General features: G+C 35.3%; 1 protein-coding gene across 5 annotated transcripts in view; it reads right to left on the bottom strand.

Annotated features, from left to right (window-relative positions):
- HACE1 (HECT domain and ankyrin repeat containing E3 ubiquitin protein ligase 1) overlaps positions 1–22,749 on the bottom strand; it is a 100,423-nt gene that overhangs the window by 15,260 nt on the left and 62,414 nt on the right. For all 5 annotated transcript variants that reach the window (XM_044388850.3, XM_026511728.4, XM_026511729.4 and 2 more), the window contains 6 exons: positions 15,622–15,733; positions 15,432–15,529; positions 15,164–15,251; positions 11,050–11,199; positions 10,337–10,533; positions 1,883–2,014 (listed from right to left, as the gene is read on the bottom strand). In XM_044388850.3, coding sequence (XP_044244785.1) covers positions 1,883–2,014; positions 10,337–10,533; positions 11,050–11,199; positions 15,164–15,251; positions 15,432–15,529; positions 15,622–15,733 — 777 coding nt within the window. The remainder of the gene's footprint in view (positions 1–1,882; positions 2,015–10,336; positions 10,534–11,049; positions 11,200–15,163; positions 15,252–15,431; positions 15,530–15,621; positions 15,734–22,749) is intronic.

The raw sequence follows: 22,749 nt of genomic DNA, 5'->3' as shown, positions 1-22,749 counted from the left end.
AAGTACTCCTCGATTTTTAAATGCTAACAATAACTTACTGCTATGCAAAAACTAGGTCAGTCTATACTAAACAAAACCATTAATCTTAAACCTAAAAATGCAAGCCAAAAAAAAAAAACCTCAAAACTGACATTTAATGAAACCAAGTCACAATAGACTTCAAAATTAACTTGCAAATTTTATTCACTACTATACTAAGATATACTATGAATGATAAACCAAAAATACTGGCATATATGTAAAATTAAAAGGTATAAACCAGTGTACTTATTCATATAGTATGGGGAAAAGCATATGGTAAAACTAATTTTATGGGAAAGAATAAAAACCAAAGGATACTTTTCCATTAATCTAAAATGTACTATTCCAAATTTTAATTTTTTAAATAAAAAATTAGTTATACTCTATACTCTATTTAAAACACTGTGGGGGCACCTGGGTGGCTCAGTCAGTTAAGCGTCTGCCTTCAGCTCAGGTCATGATCCCAGGGTCCCAGGATCAAGCCCTGTGTTGGGCTCTCGGCTCAGTGGCGAGTCTGCTTCTCCCTCTCCCTCTGCCTCTGCTCATGTGCTCTATCGCTTACTCTCTCTGCCTCTCAAATAAATAAAATCTTTAAAAAAAAATACTGTGTTTAATTAAAGAGTTAGACAATTCAAAGAGTTTGAAAATAATTGATTACCAATCATAAGAGAGAAGGATATGAGAGAAAATGCAAACATAAAGCATATACAATTAGAAATCCTGTTAGGTCAAAGTAAAAGGCAGGCAAATTAAAAGAGCAAAACATTTATTATATACTAGCGGCCAATGAAGAGAAGACTCCACATAGGTTTAAAGTGGAAAATGATAAAATTATATATACAGTAAAATAAGAAGTTAGAGAAAATTAAACAAATATAATAAGAAAAACCCTCTAATTCTTCTTTTCGGAATGAAAAGAAGTTAGTATCATTATCTTGTACCTCATGGTCAAATAAAAAATTCAGAAGTACAGCTGATTCTCGCTTGAACAATGCAGGGGTTAGGGACTCTGACCCCTTGTAGTCAAAATCCACGTGTAACATTTGAATTCCCCCCAAACTTAACTATTAATAGCCTACTGTTGACCAGAGGCCTTACTGATAACATAAACAATAAGCATATATTTTGTATGTTATATGTATTACACATATCTATTCTTAAAATGAAGTAAACTAGAGAAAAGAAAATATTATTAAGAAAATCAAAAGGAAGGAGCATCTGGGGTGGCTCAGTTGGTTCAGTGTCTGACTCTTGGTTTGAACTCAGGTCATGGTCTCAGGATTGTGAGATCAAACCCCACATGGGGCTCCACACTTGGTGTGGAGTCTGCTTGAGATCTTTCCCCTCTTCCTTCTCCCTTCCCCCTCTGCTCCCTCTCCAACTCGCATATGCGCTTGTTGTGCCTACGTGCTCTCTCTCAAATAAAATCCTTAAAAGAAAAAAAAAAAGAAAATCAAAAGGAAGAGAGAAAATTTACAGTGCTATGCTATAAAACATCCGTGTTTAAGTTTGAACCCACACAGTTCAAACATGTGTTGTTCAAGGGTTAACTGTAATATGAATACTGCTTTTGAGAAGACTGGCCTTCAACATCTCCCATGTAAAATACTCTGAAAATGTACTCCATTTTTGTTTATCACCACCTCACCCCATTTCACACTAAGGAATCATTATTCTGATATTAAGCTTAAGAGAAGCACAATCACAAATCTTGTAAAAATCTCTAAACATGAACATTAAACCACAATGTCTTATTATACATTATTTTATTCATCATAGTACTCCAAAATTATTTCCAAATTACAGCAAGTGGAGTTTTGTGTTGTTTTGTAACCACAAATGAACTGATGTTTTTCCTTACCAATTCATATTCATCGAAAAGCTGTATGAGGGAAGGTGGAATGAACATATGAAAGCCCTGTAAAAAAGCATTGATCTGAGGCTGAATGGCTCTTGTCATTCGAAGTTCAGTAACAAGCTGGACATACTCTGCCTATTAAAAAAAAAAAAGTGATGATTTTTTTTTCAATTTCACATACTTCAGGTACTATTGATATAATCATTTCTCATTTAAGAGGTAAAGGTTTGCAATTAGTTGGCACCATTATTCAAATATCTCAGTAAACCCATAAATCACTAAGCTACTTAGGCCAAAATCCTAGGAATCAATCACAAATGATTTTTCTCACATGCTGTATCAGTGAGTGCTATCAGAACTACCTCTAAAAAACATTCTCCATCTGACCCATCTCACCATCTCCATCCACTTCTAGCCATCATCATCTTCACCTGGATTACTGTAACATGTCGTGTCCCAGTTTCCATTTTTGCCCTGTACTGCTTCTTCCATACCACCAAGTGATTTTTTAAATATATAAAAATATATTTTATATATAACTTCACATATAATTCAGATCACATCACTCCTGCTCAAAATCCTACAGTGAGGGGTGCCTGGGTGGCTCAGTCAGTTAAGCACCTCTTTCCCTCCCTAAAAAAAAAACAAACAAAACAAAACAACTCTACCTTGACTTAAGTAAAATACAAATTACTTTCCTAGCCTAAAGGCCCTAAATGGTGCAGCCTCTGCTTTGCTCTCTCATCTCATTTCTTTCCGCTCTCCCCCTTGTTCATTCTCTCTATTCCCCAAACATAAGCTTGTTCAGACCTCAGTGTCTACACTTCCTCATGTCTCTGACTGAAGTATCTCATTAGAATGTAATCTCTCTACAGGCAGGGGCTCTGTTTTGTTTTCCAGTATATATTCCCAGCTCCTAAAAAAGTGGCTGCTACTTTGCAAATGTTCAACAAATATTGGATGAATGCATACATTCAACAACTGCTTTAATACATACTTAGAACTTGATAAAATGGGTCATTTAAGCATAGCTGATTTGATTCTGAATTAAGGTAAACTATCTTTACACATTTCATTTTAAAATACATCATGATAGAAAATAGTGTCACTTAAAATTAACTGGTAATATTCTATATATTTTGGCTCAAACAAGAATCAATTATTATACCTACCTATCAATCAGCCCTATCAATTGTTATCATTTATATATTTTAAGTTACATCTAAGTGAAACTTTGTGACTTAAAAGCAATATGCTGTATATAGGTCTTACCTCCCAGGTATGAATGTTCTAAAGAGAGTAGAGAAACCCTATTTTAGGTTCCTTCCTTTTTTTGCGGGGGGGTGGGGGGGGGCGGGGGGGCGGCACTAATCTGATGCTCTGCCCCACCCCACTCCCCAACTCTACCCGGGTGGGGGGACCCACAAGCACTGAGCTAGCAAGTTATATATAACCACTGGCTATGAATTCTCCATACATGTCAAAGCTAAAGAAGTGTCATGGTGGATTCCCCACAGTTCTCCCCAAATCCCATATAGCCCCTTGTGCAATATAGCATGAGGAAAGCTCTCATCTCTGCTATTCAGTCTACTCCCAACCCCAAATCATACTCCCTACCACCCAAGTTTTTCTCCACTGTACAGAAATTAATCAGTTACTACATTTAAGTAGTTACTAGACAGAGGGAGATAAAAATGTGTGCCTACAATCAAACAGAAACATAAACTGGATTTTCACATCCAATCCAAGAAATAATATACATAGCACACTTCCAAGTGATAACCAGCAGTGATTCCAATACTAGCACATCATTATCTTTTAGTTTATGTCCGTTCTACCTAAACTTACTCAACTACGACAATTTTTCTGCTCCACTCCATCGTTAATGTTTAAGATGCTATATGAGACCCTATCTTCCCTTAACAAGAACAGTTTTTTCCCCAAAAGGTATTGCTCTTAGAATCTTATGGTACTATTCAATAATCATTGTTCAAGACCTTAAATTATGAAGCATAAAAGTAAAAGATTTGTGGGGCGTCTGTGTGGTTCAGTAGGTTAAATGTTCAACTCTTGATTTCAGCTCAGGTCATGATCTCAGGGTTGTGAGACCCAGCCCCGTGTCGGGTTCTGCACTGTGCGTGGAGCCTGCTTAAGATTCTCTCTCTCTTGGGGCGCCTGGGTGGCACAGCGGTTAAGCGTCTGCCTTGGGCTCAGAGCGTGATCCCGGCGTCATGGGATCGAGCCCCGCATCAGGCTCCTCTGCTATAAGCCTGCTTCTTCCTCTCCCACTCCCCCTGCTTGTGTTCCCTCTCTCGCTGGCTGTCTCTATCTCTGTCAAATAAATAAATAAAATCTTTTAAATAAATAAATAAATAAATAAATAAATAAATAGATTCTCTCTCTCCCTCTCCCTTTGCCTCTGCCCCCTCCCCTTCGCCAACCATTCAGATGTGCACGTGTACTCTCTCTTTCTTTAAAAAAAAAAAAAAAAAAAGGAAAAGATTTGTGAATTGCTCAAGTACGCTCTACCAATTTTAATTTGCCATTGCACTCCATATTTATCAGAATAGTACACATTCTGTTTCAATCAGTTAATTCCTATTATTTCCTCACACATTCTCTTTTTAAAAATTAATTTCCACAAGTATCTTAATCTTTCCCTACATGTTCCCTTCCATTCTTCTAATATGAGTATTATTCTAATATCTAAATATTTTCCACATTTATTTATGTAACTTTGACCCATAGTCATTGTATGTCAATTTGTGGAAATCAGCTCCTTCAAAAACCAATTTCCATATTAAGTTAATTTATATGTGGATGAATCTTGGTCTCAATTATTTCTCAGGAAAATAATAAAATCATAGCTATCACAAATCCTGCTGAGATATTTAGTAAAATAAAGTTTTCCACGTAGCTGAAATATAACTGTTTAACAAAACTATAAATCCAAGCGAGCTAAAATGTTGCCCTGCTTCCTTAAATGCAGTACATCCTCAAACAGAACAAAAATTAATATTTTCTCAATGATACAATTATTACTACAAACATCCACTATTGTTACACACTAACATTTTGACTATTCATACTGTGCAGAAATTACTGGCTGCATTCTCATTATCTATGCAGGTATCCAAGTGACTCACCTCCCCACACTTTATGCCCTGCATAACTACACCAAATATCTTATACGCTTTAACAAGAAAACAGTGGATATGCTGATGACAATCAGTCCACAAAACACTGGCACAAAGAGTTGCACAATTAAACATTAAATATAAACCGAACCTAAACTATCATTTTCTTTTAAGTTATTACAAGAGATTGCTATAACTTGGGGGCAGGGGATCGTTTTTTATCCCTAACAGATGGCATATCCTGGGAGTCATGTTTGCTCCCACCTGAGTTTTGTTGTCTATTCTTTGAAGGCATAAAATAATACCAGATGCCAAAGAATTAAATTGAAGAATTAATCATATTACAGAATCGTAGTACTTGTACTGAAGTAATTATATTAATACATACAAAGCTTTAAACTTGGAAACTTCAGTATAGAAACAACAACAGCAACAAAAAAGAGCCTTAGCAGCTTTTTTCTGGATTAACCTCTCAAGCTGGTAACTGATATAAAATAAGTAAGTGAAAAAGAAACTGTGTAAAAATACTGAGATTAAGAAGACTGAACTTTCAGACAATATGTTCCAGTTAAATTATATGTCTGTATTTACAGAAACATTTTGTTTTAATAATCTCCTAGTCTTCTGAATGCGTGGAATAAATAATATTCATCTCTCAGAAATCTTCCTTAAAATTGTAACTTCTCTTCAGGCTTTGAAACTAAATTATGTCTTCTTACAAGAAATGGTGGTGATGTTGAAAATGAATGCATTTTTTAAGCTATTTTTCTTCTTGAAAATCTTTTTCATTATTTCTTGAAAGATATCTAAATAAACCATATTTACTTAAACAATAGTTAACTTACTAGTGAAAATAAGATGTTCTTTTTTTCCCCTCCTCGAAGCAGAGGAATAAACTGGGCCACATTTGTAAAACAGTTTGGAACAGTTATTTTTTTAGTAATTAACAGTTTAAATGGCATTATTGTTGGTATAACTCAATTTACTGTTTGAATATAAATCCTTTGTTGTATAAAAGCTTCTTTCCTGAGTTTATGCACTTATTACTGCTCTGATATGTAAAAGTTCCCATTGAAAATTTCTCCACTGAGAACTCCAAAGGATAACCAGGTTTCTTTTGTAGGAATAAGCAGATATACCAAAAAGGCAAGAAACTACCTCATTTTCTCCATCCTCACTGCCACTGTCTTATAAAATCCTCATGCATGCTCCCCAGACCAATACCACAACCACCTATCAGTTGCCCTGACTCCAGTATTGCCCCAGTTCAATTCATTCTTCACACTCTAAATTGAGTTTGTTTTGTGTGAGTTTTTAAGAAACAGAATCCATTGATGAAACTTGACTCTATAACACCTACAATCATCCCTGCAATCTTCAGAATAATTTTCAAATTCTTAACTGTGAATTCAGTCTTTCAGAATTTGGCCCCTGTCTACTCCCCTCATCTTTTACCACTCATTTACTTTGCAATCTAAGCTATGATCTACCACCTGTGGTTCCCTGAACACATCATGCTCTGTCATCCTTAATTTCCTATAAGCCCAGAACATTTCCTTTTCCCCTTCCTTACTCCTATCTGAGCCCTTAATGCTTCTCCTCTATAATTCAACTTCCATGCCACCTCCTCCATTCCTTGATATCCTGTCTTATCCTACCCCCGTTTCTTTCCCTCCCAGCCTGAATGAACTTCATGATTAGTATTGTAAAAGTGTTAGCATTTAAAACTCATGCAGCTTACTCTTCAGTTCTAGGAGGTAGAACTGAAGATATAAGAAAACCTGTCACTTCTAACTCAAATTTTATGGTTCCATGATTCCAGCTTTTGGTCAAGAATAAAAAAAGAGGGGACGCCTGGGTGGCTCAGTTGGTTAAACATCTGCCTTCACTCAGGTCATGATCCCAGGGACCTGGGATCGGGTCCGCATCCCACATCGGGGCTCCCTGCTCAGCAGGGAGCCTGCTTCTCCCTCTGTCTGCCGCTCTCCCTGCTTGTGTTCTTTCTCTTTCTCTCTCTCTCTGACAAATAAATAAAACCTTACAAAAAAAAAAAAAAGGAATAAAAAAAGAGAATGTGAAAAGTAAAAGCAAAACTTTTAAACGAAGATGAAAATACTATTTATATGTAAATGTTCAGGTCCTAGTAATTCAGCCATTTTCAAAAGTGAAACCAGAGTTTAGTTTTATTATTATTTTTTAAGATTTTTAAACAAATTGATAGATACAAAATTAAATTTAAAAGACCAGTATATTTCAAATATAGAATAGATATATACTCTTCTGCCTACATCAATTGTATTTATTTAATGTACTGCTTTTTAAACAAGGTATTTTCATCTATTTGGTCTCAATTACCAAAGCCTTTCCATAAAACTTAGGAATAAATGACTCCCCCATGTGGAGATCAGCTTACACAGATTTTCTCGTACTAACAAGCTTAGTAACTCATTTAAGCTTCAACATGCTTACAGATTTTGAAGCTGAACTCCAAACGTGACAATTATAACTTTACACCTATAGAGATAGTAAGTAAAAGGCTAACCATAAAGTAATAAAAATTCATGAAAGAAATGTATGTTAAAAAATAACAAAATCTCTAAAAACTGAAAATTTTATTTCTAAATTGAATACTTTAACAATCTTAAAACAATTGATCAATTTAAGATGCAGGTATGTTTCTACAGATTTTTAATTTTAAAAAATTAATCAGGTTGCTAATTGAGTAACCATTAAATGTTTAAGCATCAACAATTTGATATATAATTATACTTGACTCAAAAAAAAAAACTGTACTTGACTCTTTCTGGTAATATTAGAAAATGAAGAGGCTCAATTATTCTGAAAAATGTTTACATCACAAAAATGAAAGCTGCAAAGAATTAACATATTAGTGATTGAGATTCTGCTTTATTACCAAAAGCTAATCATTAAAAAAAAAATTAGCCTATAATCAACTAATTAGTTAATATAGTTAAATAAAAATGTATTTAACTTAGAAGCAAAAGTTTCAGGCTCTTTAATATTACAATAGTAAGTATTCCAGTCTCAAACTAGACTGACAATGATAGGTACACCCTCAATGTGTGTATACTCTTACTATTATTTACTCAGTATCTTCCTTCTTTCTAGATTTCCCTAAAAGACACGAACACCAAAGAATTAATAAAATATGTCTTTTTAAAAATCCAAACAAAAATCATGTCATAACGGGAGAGAGACCATTAGGAGATACAAGTAAAATATAGCTGTGCATCATGCAATTGTTAATCGGTCTTTCCACTTTGTCATATAAAATATATCTGAGAGGGTGACAAGTCTACTCTCTACTCACCATAGTATTCACAGATAAGAATCATGTTTGAGCTTCTCTGGTGAAAAACAATCACTTGTTTATAATAAAGATTCTGTAACTTCATTACCCTTAATTGAGAATAGGTCTCCAGTGTAAAACAAAATAATAAATGCACAATAGAGTGGACAATCAAATAATTAAAAGATTTTAAAAAGTATTTTCATTCACTGGCAAGCTTATACATATTTTAAAAATGAAGCATTTTACTATTTTCATCTTCTAGAGTTTGACATGACTCATTATATTAAAAATCAAGTAAGATCTTCCTCAACATGATTAATTTTGCAAACAGGAAGAACATTAGACTTGAAACTAGGAGACCTGGGTTTTGGCCCCAACTTTACATTAACTCTTTAGGCTTCAGTGTCCTCATGTGTAAAATGAGAGGGCAAACTATAAAAACATCTAAGTATGTATGTGCAAAAACTTAGCTTCTGATCTTATTTTCAAAAATTAAATTTCATGGTTTTTTGTTTTTTTTAAAGATTTTATTTATTTATTCAACAGAGATAGACAGCCAGGGAGACAGGGAACACAAGCAGGTGGAGTGGGAGAGGAAGAAGCAGGCTCACAGCGGATTAGCCTGATGTGGGGCTCGATCCCAGAACGCCGGGATCACACCCTGAGCCGAAGGCAGACGCTTAACCACTGTGCCACCCAGGCGCCCCCATGGTTTTTTTTATACGTAGAGTAAGTTGCAAAAAGTAAAACTATATAGCTTAATATAACTTTCTAATACCCTGTACATATCTCAAACTAAGAGCTTCTTTGTATAGAACACTACCCAATAACAACTAACTTTTGTGTTGTGGCTTTCAGTTTGCAAAATTTTGCTAGTAATGATTCTGTATGGGTGGTATTATTATCCCAATTCTATAGAATAGAAAACTGAGGCTCAAAGAGGTTAAAATGCAGTCAAGTCTCTTGGTCTTTAAAAATATATATATATATATATACATATATATATGTATTTTACTAAATCAATGGATATTCTTTTTTAAAGTTAGTTGCTTCTGAAGCTGTCTTGGAATTATAATACAACTAATGGAAAGGAAAAGGATTTTAGTCTTGTTTAACCAGAAGTTGCTACTGGTAAATGACAGAAGTGGAGTTCCCAAACCAGATTTCCTGACTCCCAATATCCTACATATCAAAATATAACATAAAACTGAATTATATATTAAAATAACTTATTTTTCAACTGAAATTTAAAATATATGCCAAAATTTAAAACAAATATGCGCAGGTGCATGTCAATTATTTCTCAATAAACTAGAAAAAATATTTACAAACAGAACAATAAATAAAAAATAATCAAGTTATATTAAGCGTCTGCCTTCGGCTCAGGTCATGATCCCAGGGTCCTGGGATCAAGCCCTGCATCAGGCTCCCTGCGGCGGGAAGCCTGCTTCTCCCTCTCACACTCCCCTTCCTTGTGTTCCCTCTCTCTCTGTCTCTTTCTGTCAAATAAATAAATAAAATCTTAAAAAAAATAATCAAGTTATAAAGCTTAAAAAAAAATCAAGTTCAGAGGTCTAACAGATTTACTGGGTCCCAAAAGCATGTACAAAGTTTAACACAGGAAATTCTTCTTTTCTCTATTGGAGCTCTTAACATCATACTTTAAAACATGAAACAGTAATTAATGCAAATATGATCTTGATGTAAACTTCTATTTCTAACCGAATTTTTCAATAAAGAGAAGCCCACTTTACACAATTGACTGAATTGTGCTCTAGGCTGCTTCAGGAATTGCCTCAGCTATCTAACACAACAGTGAAAAGATCCTTTCTAACTCAAAGTTTGATATTTGATGGTTTAGTTAATTTAAATATTTTATCTGTTATAAAATGTTATGAAACTATAACAGCAAAAGTGTTTCTAGCTAGTGTCAGAAGGCTAGAGTAACCAGCAAACTATCAGGGCCAAGTTACAAACAATGGCTAAGATAAATATTCAAATACTCACTTTGTTATTTTGTGTCACAAGAATACTTCCACCCCCAGGTTTCAAAGGCACCTCTTCCATTGCTCCAAACACATCAGTTTCAACAGAAAAGGTTAGTTCTAGACCCAGATCACTAATGTCATTATCTAAAATCCACTGCAAATTTTTGGCATATTCTGGATCAATGGATGCCACATCTTGGTAATTTACAGGAATACCTAAAAATGCAAACATACAGCAGTTATAGTCTAAATGTGTCTGCCTTTCCTTGTTTGTTTAATGGTAAAATACTGCCCTCTACAGATATTCCATAAAACTGCAAAATATAATACAACTCACAGCATGATTTAATTGGAGGCTAATTCCTGGATTTGGAAGTCTGTTAATTTAAGCTTGTGTTTTTTTCCACATTTTTATAATGCAATCTTTCTTTAAAAGAGCTATACAGAAAAATTATTATAAACTTCAAAAAGTGCCAATTCACTTAAGCATATTTATATTAAAACACATTCTTAGCATAAACATACATACATGCTAAAATGATAAACAACTTTTTTTAGCAAAAAAGTAGATTTTTTTCCCTCCCTCAGGCTTCCAAATCCTTACATACAGTTTCCAATTGAAATAAAAATTACATCAATCAAAATGCCACCATTTATCTACTTAGTTTTTCCTAAAGAGTCTAAGAAAAACACTTCCAATAAATGCTTTTGGAAATAACAATAGAGCCATACCAAGAATGTGCTTATAGAATGATCTTGTGAAGTAAATGTTGACCAGCTGCCTGTGGTTCAAAGCTAATCCCAAAATCTGCCCAGCAAACCGGAAATAGTTCAAATGATCAGGATTTACATAGGAGTTGCTATTAGGCTGAAAAGTTGTTCCTATTAAAATAAATACAAAGTAATTTATTTCTAAGAATCTAGATGCAGAAGAAAGATCATTTCAATGCAGATAAATCAGTTCATATACAAATTCAGCAAAACCAAGGTTACATTATGCATAAACTTCCACCAGAACATTCTTTGTGGAATATATAACAGACAATGGAATTGTCAGAAGATAATCATTAATTCACACATACTTATCAGAGCAAGTCTTTGCAGAGAGAAAATTTTAGAATACTTTTAACTGAAAGTAGTTGGAAGATGTGTCAGAGAGATCCTGGAAATAATATATTAAAAGATAATACATATAACATGTTTTCCTCAGCAATGTAGAAATACTAGGCTGTGAATCAGGACAGGCATTGTTTCATTCATCTATCTATGCCCAGTGCAGTAGATTTTCACTACTTTTTGCTCCTTATAGAATACAGAACTACAAGAGAATAACTAAAATTTTAAATGTACAACTGTTCTTAAGTGATGAACTTGATGCCTTTTACCAGTTATCAGAAAATCACCTAAATCCACAAGTCAACCAATTATTCCTCATAACAAATGATCAACTTTATTTTTTTTTAAGATTTTATTTATTTGAGAGAGAGAGAGAGAGAGCACACACAAGCAGGGGAAGGGGCAGAGGGAGAGAGAGACTCTAGCAGATTCCCCACTGAGCGTAGAGGCTGACTCACGGCTCAATCTCACAACCCTGAGGTCATGATCTGAGCCGAAACTGAGAGTCTGGACACTTATCCAACTGGCTACCTAGGTGTGCCACAAATAATCAACCTTAAATAAGTACCACTGAGGTATAAAAGTAAAAATGGCAAAGGCAATAGTTAATTGGCAATTACTGCCAAAACCTAGTATGATTCCACCTATATGAAAAAAGGTTTAGAAATAAATAGTGGTGATGGTTACACGACACTGTCAATGTACTTAATGCCAGTGAATAGTACACTTTAAAGTGGTTAAAATAGTAAATATTATGTTACATATTTGATCACAATGAAAACAAAAGTCTAAAAAAAAATCTAGTACAACAGAAAAACCTAATACCAAGACCTGAACTTTGAAGAACTCTTTTTGTATTTTTCTATGATGATCACTAACTCCGAAGTCAACTCTCATTCATTCAACAAATATTTATTGAGCTCATGCTATTTGCTACTCTTCTAGATACACTAAAAGAATAAATTCTAAATCTAATGAAATAGTATCCAAAGAGAAAATAAAGGAAAAGCAGAAAGTTTTGGAAAATGAGATGTTTGGTCATTTAGTATACATATTTTGACAATAATTCACTTCGTGCGTTACTGGTCTTTGATTTCTCACTGTTGGCACTAGACTACATTGCCATGTCCAGTTTACTTAGATATAAGGTACAAATTTGAAAGCTTATGACTGATGACTTAAAAGGGCTACATGAAGCTGGTCATTCACTGTCAAGAACCTTTTGAGAATCATTCCCAGTCATGGGTAGGACTGGGTAATAAAAGTCAAAGAAAAGTTTTGTGAGATGAAGAAAGACTTCCAGGACAAACATAACAATAATTCCAAAAATACAAATAATCTAAGAATAGTCACAAATATTTTTTACCTATTAAAATAGTGAATGCTTAGGGTGCCTGGGTGGCTCAGTCAGTTAAGTGCCTGCCTTTGGCTCAGGTCATGATCTCAAAGTCCTGGGCTCGAACCCCGCATCAGGCTCCCCGCTCAGTGGGGACTATGCTCCTCCCTCTCTCTCTGCCTCTCCCCACCACTTCACTTGTGTGTGTGTGCACAGGCACGGGCTTTCTCTCTCAAATAAATAAATAAATATATTTTTAAAAAATAATAAAATAAAATAGTGAATGCTTAGGGTTATTGATGAATCAATCAGCAAAGATTTCTGATGACTCAACTTTCCACCCCTAGGTCTGTGATTTATAATTCCTTTGCTAAGAACTTTCTGGGATATTTAGGTTATTAATAAGAACAGATAAGGAGAAATCAAAACCAAAAAATAAATAAGGAAACAAACAGGGAAAAAATCTTCAGGAAAGAAATAATAGCTTTTAACTTAAAAACTACTTAGAACACAAAGTTTAGGTTCTAAGTTCAAAAATAAATGTAAATATGACACAGCTATTTTCATCGCCTCTGAAAAATCCCAGTGAACAAGAAAATATCATTTTCCATATCATAATAGCTTCTAATAATTATTTCTACTTTCTATGTGCTTTCTGTATTTCTTAGGTACTAGGCTAAGCATTTTTTTACATAACAGCTAATTGATTTCTCTCTCACCACATTACAAAACATACGTTCTCACCATTTTCAAATGGAGAAATTGAGGTCCAGAAAGGTTACATTTATTGGCCCAAGATGATAACAACAAGAAGACCAGAGCCAGGACTCACATCCAGTGTGACACCAAAGGCCAAACTCTACAGTAAGCATCTTAATTTAATTAGAAAGCAAGTTTTAAAGAAATTATAGACACGAGGACTACCCACACATTTCCCAAATGTAGGAATCTTTAATTCAAAATTTTAATATAATTCCCTTCATGTCAACTAAACGTAAGAACAGGACATATTTCACCAAGATTTTAATTTATAAATACTGTGATCCCAAAGAGAAAAGTTATATGGCTTACAAATAGGAAAACATCACAACCTTTATGATCTCTGTGCTTCAGCAGATGCCCTGCTAATATATTCATAGTATGAGGAATTACCTCGACTCATAATTCCACACCAAATCTGTTTCTCAGGTATGAAACTAAACAGGCAGACTCAGAATAAGGGACGACAAAGTAATGAAATAAATCTAAAATATAATGCTCCATGCTAAATCTTGCTTCAAAGATTAGGCCTAACTGAACCCAGTACCTCATCAAACTTGTCATAAAAACAACAAAGGACACCAAATTCACCTCAGAGCAAATAATCAGAAGTCATAAATTAAAGCAGTCACATAGTCCTCAATAACTTCAAATACCCCATGTGTGACTGAGGAGCCCATCGCACAAGTGAATACCTGCAGCGCCGTAGCATCACTGCAGCCCGCCACCCCCTTGCTGCTCCTACAGTCATCTTTATGCAATGCAGACGTGCCTGCTGGTTTGGTTGCAGATAATCAGAAAGTACAATTAATGATGTACTCTCTCCTTATAAAAAAAACTTAGACACTGGGAAAGAAAAGATCTTCAGGAAATGAAAACAACTGTGTAAAGCATTTTAAAACTGAAATCCCGCCTTCACTTGTATATGTCTTTCTTAAGCTAGAGAACTGTCAAGTATTCTCCACATAGGTGAGGCGGTAACCATTTCCATTCAGCCTACAATATCAAATTAGAATTGTGCGCGTCAAAAGCACCATTTCAACAAATAGTTTGTTTTATAAGATATTAGGAGCTTTTTAGTTGCCAGGTTTTATCTTTTAAAAGGACTGAAAACTAAGTTACTATACATAGATTATAAGTTGAGATTTAACACCATGATTTCTAGACTCTGTTTTTTATGACCAAATTTTAAGACTTGGAAACTCAAATAGGGTTAGCAAATTTTAATTTTTCCAAGTAAGTATTTTTCTAAATCCATCTACTACCACTATTTCATAAAAGGAAATTTTAACTCAAAAAAGTAGTCTAAGGACAATCCTTAAATTATATAAATCTAGTTTTACTTTACAAAGGACCGATGAAAACTTTCTTAGAGCCAGCACTGGCCCTTGAGACAAATATTTGAGACCAACTGTCTAGAGGAAAGAATGCTAGACTGAATCAGGTTCCACTCATGATCCCACTACTCGTTAATTTTGTTAACAAAACTCTGAATTTCAACTTTCTTTTCTAGGAAATGGGAATATCCCACACCTTGCTCACAGGATTACTATGGGAATCAAAGGATTAAATGCACTGACGTAGTTTGAGAATATGACAAGACACAGAAAAAGTAATGTAGACTATACAACTTACCATCAGCTGACTGGGTAAACAATGCATAATCAGGATTGACTATCTCATTAGACAGAATATCAAACCACTCACGCACAACACCTTGACCCTGATTTCAAGAAAATAAAATTAAGTATCATCAGAAATATATGGGGAACTTTTTTCTGAATAATAATAAATTATAAGCATTTCAAGTTTCTTCCATTATCAATTATATACCAAACTTTATTCAAGTGCATTTCAATGTTTTATATCTAGTGAACTTAGCAGCACTTCTTTTTATACCCACCATGCCTTCTTCTCCATGGAACCGCACAGCAATTCCTTGCTTTAGCTTTGCACAATTTGCTTTTGACACAACTTCACAGCTACTCCTAAAAATAGAATCTGAATATGTAGCATTGGTTAATTTTATGTATTAAAACTTACAATAATTAATATTTTGTACCTCACACACATCAGTTTCTTTTTAAACATACCTCTGTGAACCAGCAGGATATCATTTTCATTCACTGGCCTGTGCACCATGTCTGAATCTGGTTGTCCTGAATGCAAGTGTTCATAGAACCATTCACAGCGATCTTTAAATGGCTACCCCAACAAATAACAGTAAAATATGTTAGCAGTATTTCAGTTACCTATCAGATTACCTAATGAGCCTGCTAATGCCCTTTCTACAAATAATCATTCTTAGACATTTATTTATAATAAATAGTTCTAGATAATGTTCTAACATCTCAAAAACTATTCACAAAAAGGCAGATCTTAGCTGAAATACTTTGATTACAAATACAGTATTTTTTTTAATTCCCATTTTTAACAGAAAAGACTTGATAAATTAGAAGGTTGTATCTGAAAACTTAATATCAGATATGTAACTGAGGACATTTACTCCCAATTTCTTTTAAGACCAACAATGCTTGTAAGAATAAATTTCCAAATCCAGAAAAATTACATTGCATGTTACATTTAATTTTTCATGAAAATAATCTTCTAGATCTAACTTTCTTTTATTTTTTGAGAGAGAGAGAGAGAGGAAAAGAGCATGTATGAGAGCTGGGGGAGGGGCAGAAGGGGTAGAGGGAATCTCAAGCAGACTCCGCACTGAGCCCAGAGTCTGACACAGGGCTGAGATCATGACCTGAGCTAAAATCAAGAGTTGGACACTTAATCAACTGAGCCACCCAGGTGCCCCTATCTAATTTTATTCGTATTTCTATCCTTTGAATATGTAGTGTAAACCTTGACAACTGGAGTATTTTTTCTTAATTTAATTATAAGTGCCTAACTTAAGCTTTGATTGCCAAGGCAACCACTTCAAAGAGGCATCTACTTCAAAGATGGTCATCTCAAATAAACAGAATGCTAGCCACATAACTTGATAAACAGCCAGGCCACCTTCCCACAGAGGGCTCCTCTTTTTTATAAATCTTGGTTGATTTACATAACTGACCATTTGGCCCACTTGTTGTCTTTCCTCTTCCCGTGCTTTAAATTCCCACTCTTACGTTTTAAATTCACCAATAGTGAGCCTGTGAACGAGAGGCCCCAACCTCAACCCCACTAAGAGCAGAACCTCAGGCCCATGTGCGTTATCATGCACTCTCCCACTCTCCCTCCTCCACCATGTGTGCTGTGTAATACCCAGGTCCCATAAGTAATAAACCTTTATTTTTTTTAGTTTCCTGTGATTATTGCTGAAGGGCATCTTGCAATCATGGTAAGAACCACAAGGGCTGGTCTAGGCACAAGACTGGTTATCGACAGGCTGAGACCAACACACAATTGGCATAGTCAGAAGGACTGCATGATTGCTCTTGCAATTAACCAAGGGGAATGCCTTTACCTGCAACTTGTCTACTAAATGCCAAACTCACCGTCTGAGAAAGGAGACCCTTTAGCTGGGATCTGCCATGCTGCTATGTGCTTTCACACACTGCCTCTGTCATGTGTTGCCTGCAATATCCAACCTAAAAGGTCACAGATGCCATAATAATTCAAGAATATCCCCAGAGCAGCATGATCAAGGCCATATGGTCTAATGAGATGATCAAACTACTAATTATAAAGGTCTTAATTGACTATTAATGTGTACAAGGGGCCTCCAAAGCCAAGGAGAGCGAGGGAGGGTGGATTAGACTACAAGGCTACTGTCACTGCCCTCGGAGGGTTCTGGGCTAAAGGTAGATAGAAATGATTCCCTTAGGTGAGGAGGATTGGAAATTTCTACTTGCAATCACTGAGTCAAGTGGGTTGTGCCCAAATTACATGTCCTAACCCAGAAGAGAGAAATAGCCTTGCAACTGGAAGCCAATGGCACCACAGAGGGAACGTACAACAGAGGCCTACAGTCTCTGTGTCAGCACTTCACTCACTACCATTGCTACTTGTCCCCTGACCCAATAGGATACTACCGGTCCAATCCCTGGTGTGGTATTGCTAAAAAATTAATGGACGAATATAAATGTCCTGAACAATTAAGAACCCTAAGGAGATACACTAGCTCCTTGATAAATGTAATACCCCACAGATGCTTCCTTAGGTGTTTCTCGATTATGTATGCCGAAATGCCAAGACTCTGGTTTATGCTCCAGAGGCCTAGAGACTTTTCCCAAAGACTCCGTGCCTATCATGCTACTGAAGGCAGACTTCCATCCAGAAGAGGCTTTTTGGGACACCCTGAAAAGAAAAGCAGCCACCTACAAAGAGGGCTGACAGTGAAACCATCCAAAATTTTCTGGTAACAACAACTTTCCAGTAAGATTAAGGTAACAGGATAAAAACAAGAAGAAGAAATTGAGATCAAAAGCTATACATTAACTGAAATTCAAACCTTTCTTAAATATTTTATGCAGCAGGAAGGAGAGAGGGGAACTAATTGGTTATTACAGGTTTTCTTGTTTGTTTGGAACAGGCTCTTAAGTGTTACTCATGGCGGCCAAAACGCGTCAACTGGCTGCCATCTCTAAAAACCCTAAAATCCATAACTCTCTTAAAGATCCATCTGAACTATAATGCTCATTCCTCCTGAGACAGCACATTTGCTGAGGCCCCTCAGCTTTCTGCGGAACGGGAGCATAACTACAAGCACACCTCATGAGGTGTTCCTGCTGCCAAGGGCAGAGCAGACAGGGTTATCGAGGCCTCTCTTGAGGAGGAAGAAGGAAATGGGAAGACAAAGGACACTAGAGTCACTGATACTCATACCTGAGCCCTCCCCCTCCTCACTTGGATATACACTGCCTGGCACTGTACCCATCCTTCCATTCACAGTGATCACTGCTAAGGCTCACAGAGGAAGCCCATCTCTTCCTACACAAAATTCCCGTGGTCCAATGGGTTCATCATTTCCATGACCACAGTGATCCAAATAACCCCTTCTTCGTTTTCAACCTGAAGAGGCCTCATCTGACCTTGAGGCTAGAGAATTATTTTTACTAGGCATTCCCCCTAATTACAGGGTGGCACTACTACATTTTACTGTGACCTCGGAAACCATCGAAAAAGCACTAGAACTCCTACGAGAAAACTTACATCCTTTCTCTGTCCCTTGAAGATGTAAATCCTACAGTGTCTTTGAAAAGTAAACATCCCAGGTGGTAACTAAAACTCTGCCCATGATTGGCTAAGACTAAAGGAAAAAAAGAAGGGAAAGAGGCCTTTTAAAATACAAAATGCTATAAAAGTTCTTCTGCCCAAACTCTAGTCCACAGCCTCTTTAAGATTATTTGTTAAGATAAATACAAATCTTAAAAGTCTTCTCCACAGATATTAGTAAAAACCTTTAGCCACTGGAACAGGCAACCTTAACTTACTCTGTCTGCCAATTTAGATTCAGCTGTTACTTAAACACTAGCGAGTTTTATATTGCTGTACCTGATTCATGACTAGAATGCCGGAATTTAAGCTATAGGTCTCTGTCTGTCTGCATGTTTATGTGTCTAAGGATATGTTATGTGATTTTCTTCTCTCAACCTCCAGATGGTACTGCCAAAATTAATATATAAAAGGCTCTACTTAATTGGCTTAAAAATAAGCACTTATGAATTAAGTATTCTTAAAACTCAAAACAATTGAAACTAATATATATTTTTTAAGATTTTATTTGAGAGAGACAGAGAGAGAGCACAAACAGGGGGAGGGGCAGAGAGAGAGAGAAAGAAACAGACTCCCAATGAGCAGGGAGCCCGATGCGTGGGCTCAATCCCAGGATCCTGGGATCATGACCTGAGTTGAAGGCAGATGCTTAACAAACTGAGCCACCCAGGCGCTCCCAAAACTAACCCAAATATTTACAACTTCACATGATCTGCGCTGATCTTTGGGAAATAAAAGCTAGTTTAAATTTGGTGTGATTTTTAAAAAGTATGTCTTCGGAGATATATATATATATATATATATTTAATATAATGCAGATTATATGTTATTAATCTACATAGAATAATCAATAATTAACATAATTATATTTTACACATATATATATGAAATATAACAGAGATCATATTAATTATAACTAGTTATGTTAAATAAAATGCAGATTAAAAACATATTCTACTGGGGTGTACTAGTCAAATAAATTCATGTTATCTCTATTACAAAATCTGTCAGCAAGAAAAATAACGGGATGATGCTATCTAATGAAGTTTTTCATGGGTCATCTAAACATAATTGTTGGGATCAAGAGATTTAGATAAATGTTAAATGGGTTAAGAGTTTCTAGGTAAACTTTCCAGCAATGATTATGTGTTATGATATGTCTACTTAAAACTAGTTTCTAAAATTGTTAACTTCCACCCCTAGAATTTTGCGAGTTAAAAGAAGGGAATTCATTGAATGTCTAAATCATTTCAAAATAAGATAAAATACAAAATACTGAAACATTAATTGCAAAACAAGTCGAAGTTTACCACTTTTGACCTCTTATTACAGAGGAACTAAAGATATTTGGGCCTGTTAGTAAGCACGTCTTCTGACACACTGAAAAGCTGTACTACGAGGAAATGTATGTTGATAGAAATTACAAAATATACTCATAAATTTGCCAGTGTAAAGAATGCTGGTGTAAATTGTACTTCTTGCTTCACAAATTTTACTTCTTGCTTTTTGTTAGAAATTAAGGCTTCTAAGGGCTAAGAGTCCTAATTAATACATGTAATTACAACTATTAGAAATAATATGGGAAACATCTCTGCATGCAAGAAAGTAGAATGTGTCTTTAGCTAAGAGAAGGTATGAGGTATGAAGATACATTTTTGTTAAGGGAAAAGAAAGTAAATTTGTCCTAAAGTAAAACTGGTTATTTCAGAATGGGAAAGAGGAAAATAAAGGACAAAATGGTATAGAAAGTTGAGAAGAAAGATAAAAAATTTTACCTTGTGTAACTGAGTTAGCTAAAACTAAATTGTTGTTACAAGGGTTTTTTTTTTTAATAAGCTTTAATATCAATACTACGCTTTTATAGTTTTCGTTCCTCTTAAAAGGACAAAGTTTTCTTGGGAGTATTGGTCAGCTCTTGATAACAGATTATGAAAGGTTTTGCCTTACCTTTTAAGTAATCTAGCTAGAAGGCAAAGATTCTATGTTTTATCAAAATAATCAACATGTGTTTCATGCTGTTTTAATCGGGTCTTTGATTACTTAAGCAAACTGAGTCTTTTCAATATTAAAGGAGCTGAATTTTGCTTAGAACTATGTAATCTTCGGGATATGCCTTTAAAATCTTTTGTCAGTTTAGCGAAGTAGATAATTAAGTACTGTTTCATAATTATCTGTGATCCTATTTAGTCAAGTGTGCAAAACCTTTTGATGTTTTTGACTAAGTTCCGAAAATCAAATTCTAAATAAAGTCTTTGTGACCTGGAAATAACTCTGGGATTTTCTAGAGAACCCTGGAACATCTCAAAAGATCTGTTCACTCTCCTTATAAAAAAGAGAAACACTGAATTAATTAGGCTTATTTGATAGGTAAAATTATTTGAGAAGCAATGTCAAATAAGAAATAATGCTAACCCTTCCTTATGGATATCTGTGTATGGATATATGCTATTAATATAAGTGTTCCAGAAATTCTATCAAATTCCTAAAAATCTGATACGAAGTATTATCAGTCACCATTCTAGTTATCATCTTAAAATGTCACAGAAATAGTCAAATTTCCTTGTCAGTTGTGTTATAATTAACTCTCATCGGAACTTTAAACATGGGCATTTTTAAGTCTTTTATCATTTATAGACAGTTACTGTTTCACTCTGATGCTTTTGCACAAATGCTTCGTCTTCAAGGAGATTCCTGAAAAGGACTCTGACAAGCCCACGTTTCTGTTAACTTTCAGATCATATAATGAACTGGGTAAGAAATGACAAAACTCTAAGGAAAAACTAGATTCATAAAACTGCTAAGAGAAGATCAAGATCAGGAGTCACTAGGCCTGGGGCGCCTGGGTGGCTTAGTCGTTAAGCGTCTGCCTTCGGCTCAGGGCGTGATCCCGGCGTTATGGGATCGAGCCCCACATCAGGCTCCTCCATTGGAAGCCTGCTTCTTCCTCTCCCACTCCCCCTGCTTGTGTTCCCTCTCTTGCTGGCTGTCTCTCTCTGTCAAATAAATAAAATCTTAAAAAAAAAAAAAAAAAAAAAAAAGAATCACTAGGCCTGGATGAACTGATGAGAATGATTATAATTTTTTACGAGTTTTGTTTGAAATACTGCTGGTTCTTTAATCTTTTGTTTTCTGGATTTAAAGAAACTTTTCTCTTAAGATAGCTATGACTTACAGCAATTTGGTAAAGTATACCTTTGTGAACCAAGATGAAACAATCACTTATTTCCACCCCACATCTGATTCCTCCAGATTTTGGAAACTCTCAGTGAATAGTCTTGTATTTTCACAGCAGTATAGTTATTTGCATAATTTCAATTGAGAATCTGTTCTCCTTGTACCAGGACACAACTAGAAACACAGGTTACATCACCAAGGCTTTGAATGTAATGTCATATTTAAGAAAGATATGCATAGATTCAGATATGACCCAGCAGCTTTAAAAAAATAAGGCTGACTTTATGGAACCAATCAAGCCCCTTAGGAAAAATCAGTCTGGTAACTCACTTCTAGGGTTCCCAGCAGCCTTACCAGGTGAGTGAGGAAGGTCACTTCCTGGCCGGCCCAGGAACATCAGAATATTTTAAGAACCTCAAAAAATGAGGAATTCACCCAAATCTATAGGTATTATAGATGAAGTCTGACATCAAGTCTTTGGCTTGGCTTCCCCATCTTGAGCAGCTTTTTAAAAGTTCAATCTGAGATTCCTTATGAAAAATTCCAGCAAAGATGACTTAAAAGAGTCTACATGATCAACTGCTATTCATGCTGCACTTACGTAAATAAGCAGACCAAGTTTAAAGAGACTGGACTTACTTTACAAACACTTCAGCCTTATTTTCCTTATCTCTGATAGAAATAAGAATGACTATAGAGAGAACAAATTATGTTTCAGTAATATATCTTTGTGGATATCAGATTTTAGTGTTTTTAATTGTCCTTGAGGTTTTGTTTTCTACCTGTAAACTGAACCAGATCACGAATTCTTCTAGTTTCTTCCAGTATTTGGTTAC

The sequence above is a fragment of the Ursus arctos genome, unplaced genomic scaffold (genome assembly GCF_023065955.2).
Source record: "Ursus arctos isolate Adak ecotype North America unplaced genomic scaffold, UrsArc2.0 scaffold_13, whole genome shotgun sequence".
In the NCBI taxonomy this organism is placed as follows: domain Eukaryota; kingdom Metazoa; phylum Chordata; class Mammalia; order Carnivora; family Ursidae; genus Ursus; species Ursus arctos.
This window is presented reverse-complemented; position numbering and strand designations above follow the sequence as displayed.